This window comes from Leucoraja erinacea, chromosome 3 (assembly GCF_028641065.1).
Source record: "Leucoraja erinacea ecotype New England chromosome 3, Leri_hhj_1, whole genome shotgun sequence".
Taxonomy (NCBI): Eukaryota; Metazoa; Chordata; class Chondrichthyes; order Rajiformes; family Rajidae; genus Leucoraja; species Leucoraja erinaceus.
Window position 1 is genome coordinate 94,224,239 of NC_073379.1, and position 16,707 is coordinate 94,240,945.

The 16,707-nt window shown below is 41.3% G+C and overlaps 1 protein-coding gene across 1 annotated transcript in view; it reads right to left on the reverse strand.

Moving 5' to 3' along the window:
* The window catches only part of fer (fer (fps/fes related) tyrosine kinase), a 129,624-nt gene that overhangs the window by 18,202 nt on the left and 94,715 nt on the right, over positions 1-16,707 (reverse strand). The window contains exons 12-17 of the mRNA XM_055633230.1: positions 15,992-16,114; positions 11,607-11,663; positions 6,266-6,381; positions 4,835-4,929; positions 3,787-3,910; positions 900-1,054 (exon numbers count right to left, since the gene is read on the reverse strand). Of these exons, the coding sequence (XP_055489205.1) occupies positions 900-1,054; positions 3,787-3,910; positions 4,835-4,929; positions 6,266-6,381; positions 11,607-11,663; positions 15,992-16,114 (670 nt within the window). The remainder of the gene's footprint in view (positions 1-899; positions 1,055-3,786; positions 3,911-4,834; positions 4,930-6,265; positions 6,382-11,606; positions 11,664-15,991; positions 16,115-16,707) is intronic.

A 16,707-nucleotide genomic window follows, 5' to 3' on the forward strand; every position in this document is an offset into this window, starting at 1 on the left:
ATCTGAGGAAGGACATTATTGCCATAGAGGGAGTGCAGAGACGGTTCACCAGACTGATTCCTGGGATGTCAGGACTGTCTTATGAAGAAAGACTGGATAGACTTGGTTTATACTCTCTAGAATTTAGGAGATTGAGAGGGGATCTTATAGAAACTTACAAAATTCTTAAGGGGTTGGACAGGCTAGATGCAGGAAGATTGTTCCCGATGTTAGGGAAGTCCAGGACAAGGGGTCACAGCTTAAGGATAAGGGGGAAATCCTTTAAAACTGAGATGAGAAGAACTTTTTTCACACAGAGAGTGGTGAATCTCTGGAACTCTCTGCCACAGAGGGTAGTTGAGGCCAGTTCATTGGCTATATTTAAGAGGGAGTTAGATGTGGCCCTTGTGGCTAAGGGGATCAGGGGGTATGGAGAGAAGGCAGGTACGAGATACTGAGTTTGATGATCAGCCATGATCATATTGAATGGCGGTGCAGGCTCGAAGGGCCGAATGGCCTACTCCTGCACCTAATTTCTATGTTTCTATGTTTCTATTCCCATCTGCAGACGGTGCAAGGACTAGGGATAGAGTTTCAAAGTGAAGGGCAGAAGGGGAAAGGTGAAGACTTTTTTTAATGAAGGAAGCAATTGCAAGTTAAAACAAAGGGCACTAAGGAAACAATCAATCACAATTTTCAAATGGGATTTGGTGATGCACCTGAGGGAAAAATCATTTACAGGATTAAAGGGAGAGAGCTTGGGAAAGGAATGACTGAATTATACAATAGGAGCCAGCACAGACTCCATGGGCTGAAAGAACTCTTCCTTTGCCATAATAATACGAAACTGATTACAACTTAGTGGGAATTGTACACAGTCGCATTTTTACATTTTCAAACACACTACATAAAACCTTTACCATAATTTAACGCTTCGGGGGCTGTCCATTTGATTGGAATCTGCTTCAAGCCAGATGATGAATAAATTCCATCATCTTCCTGTCTCGACATGCCAAAGTCACTGATTTTCAGTACATTACCATCACTCACAAGACAGTTTCTAGCAGCTAGGTCTCTGTTGGAAATAAAAAAAGATAAGACAATTGACTTGATCGATTTTATAAACTGAGCAAAGATAATGGAAAAAATGTTTGCAATTTCAAGTGAATTATTTATTCCTAACTTCCTTCATTTAATAGCAATTATCTCGGTCTCGTAGCATAAACGGCACTTTTCTTTCAAAGACTGTCTATTAATTCACACTTGGGCAACTTTTAAAATCATTTTTCTAGATTATATCTAAACCTCTTTCAAAGATGCCACTGAAACAGCTTACAGTCCCTCATGCCCTGCCCCCTTTCTCAAGCATGGAATTAAAAGATCAAACCTACATGGAATGAACACAATATTGTTCTCATCTCCCCATAAATATGTTGACAATTGTCTTCAATGGGTTACCAACTCTTATTTAGTTTCTCCTCTATCAAAACACAACAATTTTGAACACTTCTCAGCTTTCTGTTAAATCTACAAGAAGGTAAATTTAACCCTTCATTGAACCTAACCAGACATTCTACCTGGAATCTTTTAAAAAAATAATCTCCCAAATTGTAAAATGAGAAAACTGCAAGAACATCTTTCTTGGTCACAAACTAGGTTGACCCAAGGACGCAACTAACATGTTATGTTTTCACCACAAAGAGTCTGCAATAAGACTACAGAATTTCCATAGAATAAAAAAATAACTTCCTTGTTTGATATTGAGTCCAGCATAACAATTTTGTGTTGAAATTGTTTGACATAGGTTTAATTGGGTTAATTGGAAAGAACAATTTCGGGGTGAGGAGATGATGTTGACCAACTGAGCAATTAGCTGCAAACCTGGGCAACTTGCAAAGAGAATGTGGACGGGTCCGATCAGCTGAGGGAAACTAATTATCTGGACACGAGAAACTGCAGGTGCTGGTTTACAAAAAAATATACAAAGTGTTAGGGTAACAATGCTTAAGGCTGCATCTCTGGAGAACATGGATAGGTGACATTTTGGTCGGGTCCCTTCAGAATGAATATAATGGAGTAGGGAGAAAGCTCAAAGATATGAGGGGCAGGACAAAACATGGAGAGTGATAGATGGATACTGGTGAGGGAGGTTTTTGACAGGTAGATGTTTGGACAATGGCCAAGATGAAAAGAGAAAAGGTGTGAGATAAGGATAGAAGAGGTGCGAATTGTCAAGCCAGAGGAAGGAATTTGTGGAAGGGGAAAAAATGGGTGCAAGTCCAGGTGGGACAAGGGGAAGATGGGGGGAAAAGAAAAAAAGGGGGGCTATTTGTCAGTTAGTTACCTAAAATTGGAGAAATAAATGCGCATACCATTAGATTGTAAGATAACTAAGCAGAATATGAGGTGCTGTCCTTGCTGTTTGCACGTGAAGGAGGCCCAGGACAGAAAGTTCAGTATTGGAATGGAAAGAGGCGTTAAAAAGTTTAGCAACTGGGAGATCAAGCAGCCTTAGTGATCCGAGCGCATGTGTTTAACGAAACCTCTTCCTATACCTCCTCCCTCGCATCCATCCAGGGACCATAGCAGTCCTTCTAGATGAGACAGAGGTTCACGTGCATCTTCTCTAACCTCACCCTATTGTATTTGCAGTTCCCGATATGGCCTTCTTTACATTGGCAAGACCAAGCGAAGACTCGGTGATCGCTTTGCCAAACTTGCACTCGGTCCTAACGGTATGAACATTGAATGATTCAATTTTAGGTAAACTACAAACTGCCCCCCTTTTTCCCTACCACCATCCCCCTCCATGTCCCACCTGGACTTGCACCTATTTCTCCCTCTGTCCCCTTCCACCTATATTCCTTCCTCTGGCTTCACAATTTGTACTTCCAACCTTGTCTCACCTCTTTTGTCTTTTCATCTCTGACCTTTGTCCAACCTCTGCCAAACAAACCCCCCCTCACCTGTATACTATCACTCGGCAGGCTTTGTCCTGCCCCATCTCTCTTCCAGCTTTCTTAAGTTATGGTTAAGAATTAAAAAAAGCATAAGACTGTTAAAATACAAAAACTACAATGTTGTTAAGTAGTTCATTAACGTTTATAGCATTTAAAAATCATATAATCACTAATAATTTGTAGCATTATCTTATGCTATTCTTTGTATTCTTCATATTATTTTATATTATGTGAATTGTTACTTTGTTTCAATAAAAACCTTTTGGAAACAAGTTGTGCTGCTCTAAGTTGTGACTTGTTTATACCACTTGAATGGATTCAAGCCATATAAAGGCAATTGGAATCAGTAAAGGCTAGCTAAAACTATTAAAACCTAGAATCGATATACATAATACATCAGATTCATGGTAAACCACAATAAACGATTAGGCTGGTGGCTAATGCAAACTTCATCATAGCTTATTGATATTCAGCCTGTGGTTGTTGAATGAACCAGAATCATTCACCGTAATAAAAAAATCTAAATTCTTCTAAAAGTGTAGTTTATGTTTAAACTCTCATATTAATAAAAATCTTCTAAAAAATTTAAATATTCACCCTGATCATATATGCATTGATATTCTCCACATTGCGCAAGGAAGTATCAGAGAACAAAATTTAGCACAGAAGGAATAACTAACCCTGCTACAAAAACTTTGCTTCTTTGTATTTTGTTAGCAATGCAAATGCAGCATTTATTAATATAATTTAGTTTGTAGCTCATGAATAATGAAGAAGGTTGATTGCAAACAGCAGTAACTCGATAGTACCTCTGGGCATAAAGTTATCATAATTCAGAATGTCTCACCTGTGAATGCAGTTTTTCCCTTCAAGATAAGCCATGCCAGCAGCAGCATCCAAAGACATCTTGACGAGCTGTTTCATTTTTATTTCATCTTTCTTTTTCCTTAAAAAAGTAAGGAAATCACCACCTATACAGAAAATAAAATGCAATCATGTATGACATCCTATCAACTTAAAGAGTTCTTAGCAATAGAAATGCAAGCTTTGAACTGAAATCACTACCAATAATGCTAGGTTTACTCTTATAAAGACAACTCTAAACATATTAAATCAATAACACTGGTTATCACCGTTTTACATCAATATTGTCCACTGTCCAGTTTTTCACACCAAAACATCATGTTCACGGCACAGGTTTTCCAGAATATATAACAACAAAAGCAGTAAACTTCTGCCTGGATAGTCATTGTGATCACTAAATCACAAAGTCACTAAACATACATTGTTGCAACAGATGGTTGTATTTAGCTTCTGAGATTCAGTTTCATCGAAGTCAGTGATACTGAATTTGGGAGGCAGAGTACAACTCCTCTCAACACAGTGCAGCCAGTTTAGAGCTAAATGGTAGGCATCAAATTCTAGATAATAAGATTTTTCAAGAGTGGTTCTTTCTTTATAAAAAGTGCTGCAGATGCTTTCCAATGCTTTTGATAGCCTGATCCAGTATTGATTAATGGAAAATGTTTAGGTGGTCAGCTGACACTGTCATTATGTTAAAAAAAAATTGTTGCTACAACTAAAGCCCCGTATTTACAGGAAGGTAAGAAAAATGTGCAAATGATTTTAAAAGAAGAACCCAGAAAGGTGAAGATTTTGCAAAAGCTCGTTAACATTTTGTTTGATACCTTATCCTGCAGTGGTCCAAATGGATAGATTTTTAACAATTGCACTGTGCTTTTAAGATATATTTTAAAGTGCATTAAGGGGACTCATAGAAGGCAAAGATTTTAATGAACACATACATTGCAAACACTGCATTTTTTAAGGAAAATATTTAAATAAATTACTGTGAACACTTTAAAAATACAGACAATATCTGTATAAGATCTTACCTTGTATAAGCTCCATAACAATGTAAATGGGCTGCCGCTGGGTACAGACACCAATTAGTTTGACAATGTTTGGATGATCATACTGTTTTAGTATCCTGTTTAAAATTGAGATATTTATGCACAGAAAACTTGTTAAAGGGTTACATATTTCTTAGTATTTCAATGTAAATTTAACAATCTGACGAGAATTTCTATCCAATAGGAATAAATAACAAAAACTGATATCTCAAAGAAAGTTTAAGCCAAAAATAGCAATCAATAATTGTTACAAACTGACATTTTCAAAATATAAGGTATCAGTTTCACATAATTGCAGTTGAGGTGGTGATTCTCAAAGCCGACTCTATAACATATCTATTGAATGTGACCTCCTTTTAGAAACATCATTGGCTCATTATGTAAAGATGCTTTCTTTCCCAGAAGCAATGAATGAAATGTTGTGTAATTTCAGTGTTTTCAACTTTTTAGGAACTAGTGTTAGATTCATGTCATAGGATATCTTGCAAGTTAATGTGAGGCCACTGAAGAGAGCCAGAACTGGAAGAAGGTGATGTATAATAAGAGAAGAAAGTCTGCATGTTACCCATCTTCTAATAGAATCAAATAGATCATTCTAAGTTAATACACCATAAATTGAAAACAATGATCAACAGATGAGGAGTTGAGTGTGTTAACATATGATGAGCGTTTGCGGGCTCTGGGCCTGTCCTCGCTGGAGTTAAGAAGGATGTGGGAATCTCATTGAAACTTACCGAATAGTGAAAGGCCTGGGTAGAATGGATGTGGAGAGGATGTTTCCACTAGTAGGAGTGTCTAGGACAAGAAGCAATAGCCTCAGAATTAAAGGATGTTCCTTTTGGAAGGAGATGAGAAGGAATTCCTTTAGTCAGAGGGTGTTAAATCTGTGGAATTCATTGCCACAGAAGGTTATGGAGGCCGTCAATGGATATTTTTACGGCAAAGATAGATTCTTGATTAGTACGGATGTCAGGGGTTATGGGGAGATGGCAGGTAAGTGGGGTTAGGAGGGAGGGAGAGATCAGCCACGATTGAATGGCAGAGCAAACTTGATGAGACAAATCGCTGAATTCTGCTCCTATCACTTATGAACATAAGATATCCAGTTTTAAATAAAATCAAAACCTAACAAAGCAATGTATTTATGTCATGGTCACAGAAGCAATCACTGACTAGAAAACACATGGACATACATATATGATTTACCAAAAGATTTTCACTGCAGATTATGATTTGCATGTAAAACTTGATGATGGTAAAGGAAAGCAAGAGTCATTCATTTTTCTTCTCACAGAAATCTCCATTACCTTATTTCAATTGATATTATTTCAGCATAAACAGAATGGAAAGAATCACTTGTAACAAGTAAGTGCAATATATGTTTCTGTGTTCTCCCAAGTACATAAAACCTACCTTGCTTCGGATAAAAACTTTATTTTTAGCTCCTGCGGCAAGTCTTCTTTGCATGTTTTTACAGCTACAGCAGTTTTATCTTTTAATGTTCCTTTGAAGACTTCTCCAAAATTACCCTGAAATGTATAACATCCAACTTAATCAAACATTCAAATTAAATAAATGCATCATGATAAGGCAATGACATTTTCTTTGATTGTTGCTTTTGTTAATATTGGCCAAAATACAGCTATTATAAAACGAAGGATCATTGCATCTGCAGAACCTGTTTGGTCAATTTCTGTGTAAAGCTGAACGCTGCAAATTGGTGCCAGGAAGTCTAGGTCCTAGATTGAAATAACAGATAAGGTGAAGTCCAGATGTCCTCTCTATTGTTAAAATGTATGAGTACTTTGCAGAGAAACCCAGAGGTGTTGCAGATGCATTAGCAGGATTGGCTGGCTACAGAAGGATTGTAAATACTGTTAATAATGTTGCAAGGTGTTTGTGTTACTGTTTGATGATTGGCTGAAGTGTGAAGCCTTGTTTGAATTGTTTATACTCCCCAGGAGAATGTTGCATTACTTGGGTCAAGACTTCTTTCCAGAAACTTCTGTAGAAACATTGTAATGGGCTGCTTTGTAATTGGGTTGGGGGGATTGTCAATAACACCTTAATGTAATCGATATCTGTGATTGGTTTATAGGGGTTACCGCCACCATGTAGATTTGCCCCACAGGGTTCGATGACCTATAAAACTCCCACGAGGTTCGTTGTCGATCTTCTGGAGGAGCACTTGGGACTGCCTAACCTTTTGGAGGTGTCTGCTTGCACGAGGCTGAAGGGCTTGGACAAGCAGACACAAGGATCGATCACACGGTGGTTAGGTATTGTATAAAGGAGTCGTTATTATTTCATAAAATAAAGTTTAGTGGTCCAGTGCTTGACTGTGTTTTACTGAACTAGACTAAGGAGCATAATTACACTTTCCCTGTCTAATAGACTCTTACATGCTTCTTATTAATATTTAAAATTCTCAGAGGAAATTTCTACAGGTATATTAAGTATCCATTATCAAAGTTTTCAAGAGCTTTAGATAGGAACAAATTGTCTATCAAAGATTTGGTGCTAACACTAAATCTTACTTCATCCTCACCCAACTGTCATTCAACCTAAGGACCTCTTGCTGCACTGGTGGGCTGCATGGCATCCTCAGTAGAGGGGTCTGTTTTCTCATTTGACACAATATGCAAGAGTAAAACAGCGGGACAGGCAGCATCTCTGGAGAGAAAGAATGGCTGACAGTTCGTGTCGAGACCCTTCTTCAGACAGAGAATCGGGGGAATGTGAAACAGAGATATGGAAGGGTAAGGTGTGAAAACACAGATCAAAGGGAACTAGTTCAACTAGTTTCACTAACTTCCTGATTACATTTTACTGATTGTATGTCTAGTTGTCACCTTCCCCTCAGCTAACAATGCACCATTCTACATTTCCTTGATCAGCATCCCCTTTGATCTGTTTTCACATCTTCCATATGTCTCTGTCTCCCTTTCCCCTGACTCTGTCTGAAGAAGGGTCTCAACCCAAAACATCACCCATTCCTTCTCTCCAGAGATGCTGCTTGTCACGCTGAGTTACTCCAGCGTTTTAAGTCTATCTTGAGTATAAACCAACATCTGCAGTTCCTTCCTACACATTCCTGCTTTCTAATTAACTCTGCATGGTGCTCAGATGTGGCGGCCCTGATTCGCTTCATGGAATATCTTATGGTGAAGTGTCGTCTGTACCTGCTGCAGGAATTTACCAGGTATCCTGACAGCAGTCTCCATCCAACATCACGCTGATGCTAAGTTTGCATATGAGAAACTACACATCACTGATAGCCTTGAAACAAATTACCTCAAGGTGCTTTGTTCATAATAGCAAGCACTTCAATCAAGCCAACCTGAAAGGTATGCTGCCAAAATAATATGAACACATTTCCAGAGACCCAAACACCCTCAACTGCTACACAACCATCAAAAAAGCATATCGCTCCATTCCCAGACGTCACTCTGGTAAATCTGATCATCTGGCTATGATTTTACTCCCTGCTACAAGCAGAAACTGAAGTGGGAGGATCTGGTACAGAAAGTTGAGCAGTGCTGGTCTGAGGAAACAGATGAAATGCTTTGTGACTGCTTTGAGTCTGAATATGGCACTGCTGCACAGACTTAATTGGCAAGTGTAACTATGTACCAAAGAAGAGAATATGTGTGTTTCCTAACAGGAAATCATGGATGAAACCACATGGTCCACTCTCGGGTGAAGTCCAAGTCCGTAGAGTGCAAGTCAAACAATCCTGAATGGTACAAGAAATGCATTGACGACCTTTGAAGAGTCATTAAGGATGCCAAGTGGGAATTCTGGATCAAGCTGAAGACCCCAGGCAATGACACAGAAACTCGTATATTGTGACGAAGCTTCCACATTATGATGGGGTATAAACCCAGGAATTATTAGGTTAACATATGATAGAAACATAGAAATTAGGTGCAGGAGTAGGCCATTCGACCCTTCGAGCCTGCACTGCCATTCAATATGATCATGGCTGATCATCCAACTCAGTATCCCGTACCTTCCTTCTCTCCATACCCTCTGATCCCCTTAGCCACAAGGGCCACATCTAACTCCCTCTTAAATATAGCCAATGGACTGGCCTCGACTACCCTCTGTGGCAGAGAGTTCCATAGATTCACCACTCTCTGTGTGAAAAAAGTTCTTCTCATCTCGGTTTTAAAGGATTTCCCCCTTATCCTTAAGCTGTGACCCCTTGTCCTGGGCTTCCCCAACATCGGGAGCAATCTTCCTGCATCTAGCCTGTCCAACCCCTTAAGAATTTTGTAAGTTTCTATAAGATCCCCTCTCAATCTCCTAAATTCTAGAGAGTATAAACCAAGTCAATCCAGTCTTCCTTCATAAGACAGTCCTGACATCCCAGGAATCAGTCTGGTGAACCTTCTCTGCACTCCCTCTATGGCAATAATGATGAGCGTTTAACGGCACTGGGTCTATATTCACTGGAGTTTAGAAGTATGATGGGGACCTCATTGAAATGTACAGAATGGTGAAAGGCTTGGATAGAGTGGACGTGGAGAGGATGTTTCCACTAGTGGGAGAGTCTAGGACTAGAGGTCATAGACTAAGAATTAAAGGATTTTCTTACAGGAAGGAGATGAGGAGAAATTTCTTTACTCAGATGGTGACTACAAAAAGCTGTGGAGGCCAAGTCAGTTGATACTTTTAAGGCAGAGATAGATTATTGACGTGCAGGTGTCGGAGGTTATGGGGAGAAGGCAGGAGAATAGGGTTAGGAGGGAGAGATAGATCAGCCATGATTGAATGGCAGAGTACACTTGATGGGCCGAATGGCCTAATTCTACTCCTATCACTTATGATCTTGTGTTAAAGAGAAGGCGGGTAGTATCAAAGGCAACAATGGGTTCCTCCCCGATGAGTTCAATGCGTTCTGTCCACTTTGAAGAGAAGATGAGTGGAGGAACATCAGTAGAGGTACGTCACCCACTCCACTGGGCTCGTGTGCGCTGGTACCAATGATTAGATAGGATGGATATGGAGAGGATCTTTCTACTGGTGGGAGAGTCTAGGACCAGAGGTTATAGCCTCAGAACTAAAGCACATTCCTTTAGGAAGGAGATGAGAAGGAATTTCTTTAGTCAGAGGGTGGTGAATCTGTGGAATTCTTTGCCACAGAAAGCTCCAGAGGCCATCAATGGATATATTTAAACAGAGTTAGATAGATTCTTGATTAGTATGAGTGCCAGGGGTTATGGAGAGAAGGCAGGAGAATGGAGTTAGGAGGGAGAGATAGATCAGCCACGATTGAATGGCAAAGTATAATAGCCAAATTCTGCTCCTATCACTTAAGACATGATTTCTGTGGCAGACATTATATCAGCCTTCCTGATAAAGTGAATCCAGGGAAAACAAATGGCTCAGATGGAGTCCCTGGCCACATCCTCAGGACCTGTATGAATCAGCTGACAAAGGTATTCAAGTCTTTAACTTCTTGATATTCCATTCTGTGGTCCCCACTTGCTTCAAGAAGATCACCATCATACTGGTGCCAATGCGAGACAGCGTATTGAATGACTACCGTCCATTGGCTCTAACATCCACCACCATGAAGTGCTTTCAGAAACTATTGATGCTACACTAACTTCAGCCTCCCAGACAGCCTTGATCCACACCATATTGCTTCAGGTTCACAGCAGACGGTATGTCCCTTGCTGTAAACCCATTTCTGGAACACATAGATAATAAAGAATCCTATGTTAGGCTCCTATTTATCAACTAAAGCTCTGCCTTCATCACCATAATCCCATCTAAACTCATCTCCTAACCCATTGACCTAAGAATCAGCACCTCCCTCAGGCACTGGATCCTCATATCTCTGATACATGGACTATGATTAGTGAGGATAAGTAACAACACCTTCTCCAGAATAATTCTTAACACCTATGCCTGGCAAGGATGTGTTCTCAGTCCCTGACTATACTCCCTATACATTCATGATTCTGCAGCCATATTTGGCTCTAACTCTTCAAGTTTGCAGATGACACCACTGTGGTGGGCTGGATCGTGAATAATGATAAGACAGAGTACAGGAAGTGACGAAGGAACGACCGGTGTGGAGAACTTAGTAATATGGTGACGGGACCACAACCGTTGGCTCAAAGTCAGTAACATGAGGATGTAGTTTATTGTCTTCATGAAGTGTGGTGCAGAATATGCACAAATCAGCATCAATGGTGCCAAAGTGTCAATGATGAGAGCTTCAAGTTCCTTGGCATTAATATTACCACTGATCTGTTGTGAACCAACAATAATGAAGTGGCAGCCAAGAAGGCACAACAAGAGACAGCCAAGAAGGCTGCGGAGGCACTAACCATGTATTGTCTTTCTGCTGACTGGTTAGCACGCAACAAATGTCGTTCACTGTACCTCGGTACACGTGACAATAAACTAAACTGTAACAATGTCTCTACTTCCTGAGGATGGAAATTTGACATATCTCGAATTGCTTTTTCAACTCCTACAAAAGCAACACGGAAAATATACTGTCTCTGCACCACAGCTGGGTTTGGGAATGGAGATCAATTAAAATAATGAATTAACAATTTAAAAACTAACTTTTGTTCATGTGGATAGACTGATGTGCTGATAGACTGAACACAGTATTTAAGGGTCAGATGATGGAATAAACAGCAGCATCTTCTGAAAACACATTATGAAAATATAGCATTGCCTCCTCCGCCAAGTTAACTGATCAATCCATGAAAGCACTTTTTCCACTTACTTTGCCTAGCAACTCTCCAAGGGAGACATCATCATGATTGAGTACCCACTTCTTATCCTGTGCCAAGGCAAAAATGTTTTAACAAGCTACATATTTTTCATAAAGCATATTTAATAGCAAATGTTACAAAAAACAGATCAAATGCGTCTTTGTTAATAGTTCAAGTTTTATGAGAATTTTAAATTATCAAAACTGTGGTGTTGGTGGAACAATGAAAGAAAATCAATCATAAAATTGCTAAGAATAAACTAAAAGCAATGCCAGTCACCTACCATGATCAGCCACAACATTGAAAGCAAAGGACAACTTAAAATGATACAGTGCTTGTTTAAACTCATGGTTTACACATTTACACAGTCCTTTTCTAATGTACAGAAAATAACTGTATAAGCAATGGCAAATAAATTGATTTACACCCAACTGCCAGCACAAATGTTTTTGAATTTTTTTTCAAGCAATTGCATTAACCTTCTTATTGTAAAAATCATGATCACATCGCGGAAGGAAAACGTTCACATTCACCGTACTCACTGAAAATACATTTCAATGTTCAACTATTAACCTTTGATTCTTACTAGTTTCAAAAGGCTTTTGAACCTCAGCTTTGTTTGAAAGCATTAAAAATTAGACCATTTTGAGGAATTAAAGGTGTGGATTTGGCTCCAGAGAGTGGCAAAGATATTCTCAATAGTTTCATGGGTAAAGCATGTTTTAGCTTGCCTTTGTGACCAGATTAACCATATAACCATATAACAATTACAGCATGGAAACAGGCCATCTCGGCCCTACAAGTCCATGCCGAACAAATTTTTTTTTTTTTCCCCCTTAGTCCCACCTGCCTGCACTCATACCATAACCCTCCATTCCATTCTCATCCATATGCCTATCCAATTTATTTTTAAATGATACCAATGAACCTGCCTCCACCACTTCCACTGGGAGCTCATTCCACACCGCCACCACTCTCTGCGTAAAGAAGTTCCCCCTCATATTACCCCTAAACTTCTGTCCCTTAATTCTGAAGTCATGTCCTCTTATTTCAGGCAAAGGCCTTGTAATATAATAGACACCTCTGCGGGAGTCCAGGGGTCTGTTGTCCAACAAATGCAAGTCGATTTATCATGTGGAAAGCAAATATCTGCAGTGGGCCCAACTCAGCAAAACCTATGCATTATATTGTTGCAGGCACCACCAATAAACACCAATAAACACCAAACATCAACCTGGGAGTTGGAGTGATGCTGAGACTAACCTAAAAGTTGACATAAAATTGGGATTGATCCGGTGGCAGAATTTGAGTTGGAATTGCTAGCCTCGAGAGCCTTTCTATATGAAATAAGAGTGATAATGTAACGGAAATTAAGTCATTGCACAAAGATCTTAATTGGAAATTTTCCATTTCACAGGGATCCTATTATCTGATAGCTACAGTATTAGCACAAGATAAATCATATCATTTGGATTTGTAATTTCAAATGTGAAGGTGAATTAGGTGCGGGATACTACTGAATATTTATTATTTATGGTAAACAGACTAAATTATTTGGGTCTCGACCCGAAACGTCACCCATTCCTTCTCTCCAGAGATGCTGCCTGTCCTGCTGAGTTACTCCAGCTTTTTGTATGTATCTTCAGACTAAATTATTTGACCAAAGCAACTGTTTCAACAGCAGATGGGATTACGACATTTGGCAGTGAAAGCTGCATAATACTGATTGAATTATTAATTGTTTACAAAACAATGTTGACAGAAAAGATTTTAAAGATATTTAAGAAACATTTAGACAGGTACATGGATAGGACAGGTTTAGAGAGATACTAGACAAAGTGCGGACCTGTTGGGCCCTGTCCCTCAACAAAATATTCCACCACTAACCCGCAGCCCCCAACTGCGCAGACGCGGCTGAGTGGTTCCCGTTGTGACGCCAGAGATCCCTGTTGTGACGCGAGTCACGGCAACCCTCCCCCAACTGCTCCTCGCCATCGCTCTTCCTACCCCTCTCCTCCTCCATTCTCCCTCATCCCCCAGCACTCCCTCCCCTCCTCTTCACTCTCACTCTTCTTTCCCCTCTCTTCCTCCCCTCCCCAATCCCTCCCTCACCTCTCCCTCCCTCTCCTTTCTCCTACCCTCAGTCACTCCCTCCATCCCACCATAACCCCCCTCCCCTCCCTACCCCTCTCTCTCTCTCTCTCTCTCCCCCCATCTCCCCTGCTCCCCCATTCCCCCCCATCACCTCCCTCCCCCATCCCCTCTCCCCCCATCATCCTCCCCCACCCCCTCCCCCACTGTCCTCCTCCCTCCCCCCCCCACTTCACCTTCCCCACTTTCCCCTCCCGCTCTCCCTCCTCTCCCTCTATCCCCCTGCTCCCCCACTCCTCACCTCCCCCTATCCCACCCCCCCAGAATGAAAATTACTATGTTTTAAAAAAAAAACGAAACCTTCCCCCCCCAGTCCCACCCCCCCACAATGAAAATCGCGATTTTCCTTTAAAATAACCTAAACACAATGTTAGCTCTGTAAATGAGATTCGGGATCCCATTGTGACGTCGAACACTGCTGACGGGCAGACCAAGTGGAAAAGTGGTTTGAACAGGCAGGTGGGACTAATGTAGACAGGACATGTTGGTCAGTGTGGGCAAGTTGGCCAAAGGGCCTGTTTCCACGCTGTAAGACTGTAACTATGCTGGAATCCGGAGCAAAAAAACCCATCAAACTGCTGGAGGAACACAGCAGGTCAGGCAGCATCTGTACAGTGAAAAGAACAGTTAACATTTTGGGTCAAGACCCTTCCTCGAGACACGGAGGGGTGAAAGCCAGTTTAAAGAAGTAGAGGCAGCGACAAGAGCTGCCACGTGGTAGTGGATCCAGGGAGGAGGATGGCTTGGTGGATGGAGTGGGGAGGAGATAGGTGAAAATAACAATAGAGGCTGGTTCAATATTGGAGGAGGCAGATGATGGAATATGATGGGGAAAGGAAGGTGGGGCTGGCATGAGACGAATAAGGGAGACGGGGTGGGCAGATATAAGGTCATGTGATAGGAGCAGAATTAGGCCATTCGGTCCATCTACTCCGCCATTCAATCATGGCTGATCTATCGTTCCCTCCTAACCCCATTTTTCTGCCTTCTCCCCATTCCTCCTCACACCCATTCAAATCACAAATCTATATCTGCCTTAAAAATAATCAATGACGGCCTCCACAGCCTTTTGTGGCAAAGAATTCCACAGATTCACCACCTTCTAACTGAAGAAATCCTTTCTCATCTCCTTCCTAAAGGAACGGATGGGGAAAAGTAGGGTGGGACGGTGTGTTAGGGCAAAGTAGGGTATGACTGAGAAGATCTGGGTGGATAGAGGGGAAGTAGATTACCTGAAGGTAGACAATTCAATGTTCTTGTCATTGGGTTATATGCTATGGCGACACTAAACGAGGTGCTGTTTCTCTGGTTTGCATTCGATCTCATCCTGGTAGTGGAGGAGGCTGAAGATAGGCAGCTTGGTGTGGGAATGGGGAGGGGAACTGAAATGGCTATCAACAAGGAACTCTAGATAGCCATGGTGGTCAGAGCGCAACTGCATGGCAAAGCGGTCACTGAATTACGCCTGGTCTCACTGATGTAGAGTGCCTGATGTAGAGGCCACATCGAGAGCACCTAAAGCTGCAGATGAGTTGGGAGGAGGTGCAGGTGAATCTCGGTCTAACTGGCAAAGCCTACTGGGGCCTCTGGATGGAGGTGAGGGTGGAGGTTTAGGGACAGTTGCCAGACCTCCTATGGTTGCAGGGGGAATAATGGGTTGGGAGTGATGAGAGAGGACCAAGCATTCAGGTCCTTGCGCAAAGCAGAAAGGGGTGTGGAGGAGAAGATGTGACAGGTATTGGGATCATATTGCAATCTTCTGATCGTAGCCATCTGTTACAATTTCCCCATCCAACCTCTTTCTACCTCACAATCTCCCCTCCAACCCCTTTCTGCTTTCCACAGGGACCAGTCTCCGTGACTCTCTCAGGTTCTATCATCCCTCCCCTTGCAACCGTAGGGGATTTGAAATGGCTAGCAACCAGCACTATACTTGTCCTTGCCCCTACACCACCTTCCTCACTTATATCCAGCTGTTCACTTCCTAAAGACGACAATTCACAATGGGGTAGGTAAACCAGCTCAAGCTTTACTGATCATCAGCCGGCGAGTGTCAGGGATACAGAGTCAAGTATTCAACAGACACTTAACTCTCCTGAGCCATAATGAATGAAGACATACAGCATATTTTATAGTGTTTTGCAAACGTAGTCACATGTTTGTTTGTTCGTTGATAGAAAACAACGTTGCAGATCAATTTATTTCAGCACGGGTAAAGTAAAGTGATGTCATTTGGTTGCTGTACCTTAACAACAGGATTCAAAAGGACTACTCCTGATTTTTTTGTGATTACTTGCTTTGTGCTGTAATGATGTTCTAAAAGCTGAGGTATCGTGGGAAATCCAGTTCCTTCAAATCGATATTGATTCTGTGTAAAAGAATGAATAAAATACATAAATGTATTAACCAGATTTAAAAAATGTTTTGCAAGTCAAATAACAACGGTCCAGCAATCTATAGTGTCTGAAAATTAAAAAAAAACGGAAACAGTAGAAATAAAGAACTGCAGATGCTGGTTAACACACAAATTGCTGGAGTTAAGGGCCTGTCCCACTTGGGCATCATTTGTGTACATCCCAAACTCCTGGGGTGCCGCACGCGACCGCGCGTCACTGCCTACGTCACCACGCACCATGCGCGCATCACGTGCGCGGCACGACGCACGAGTCGTGACGCGTAAATGATGTCGCGTAAACTAGGCGCAAATGACGCCCAAGTAGGACAGGCCCTTAACTCTGCAGGTCAGGCAGCATCTCTGGAAAACATGGACTGGTGACGTTTCGGTTCAAGACCAAAGCAGAATTGAAGTACAAGCGGAATTGCTGGAAACACTCAACAAGATAGCCATCACCTGTGGAAATAGAAACAGGGTTAATGAAAGACCTGATGAAGGTCCTCAACTTGAAATGCTAACTCTGTTTCTTTAACCGTAGATGTTGCCTGGTCCAAGCGTTTCTAGCA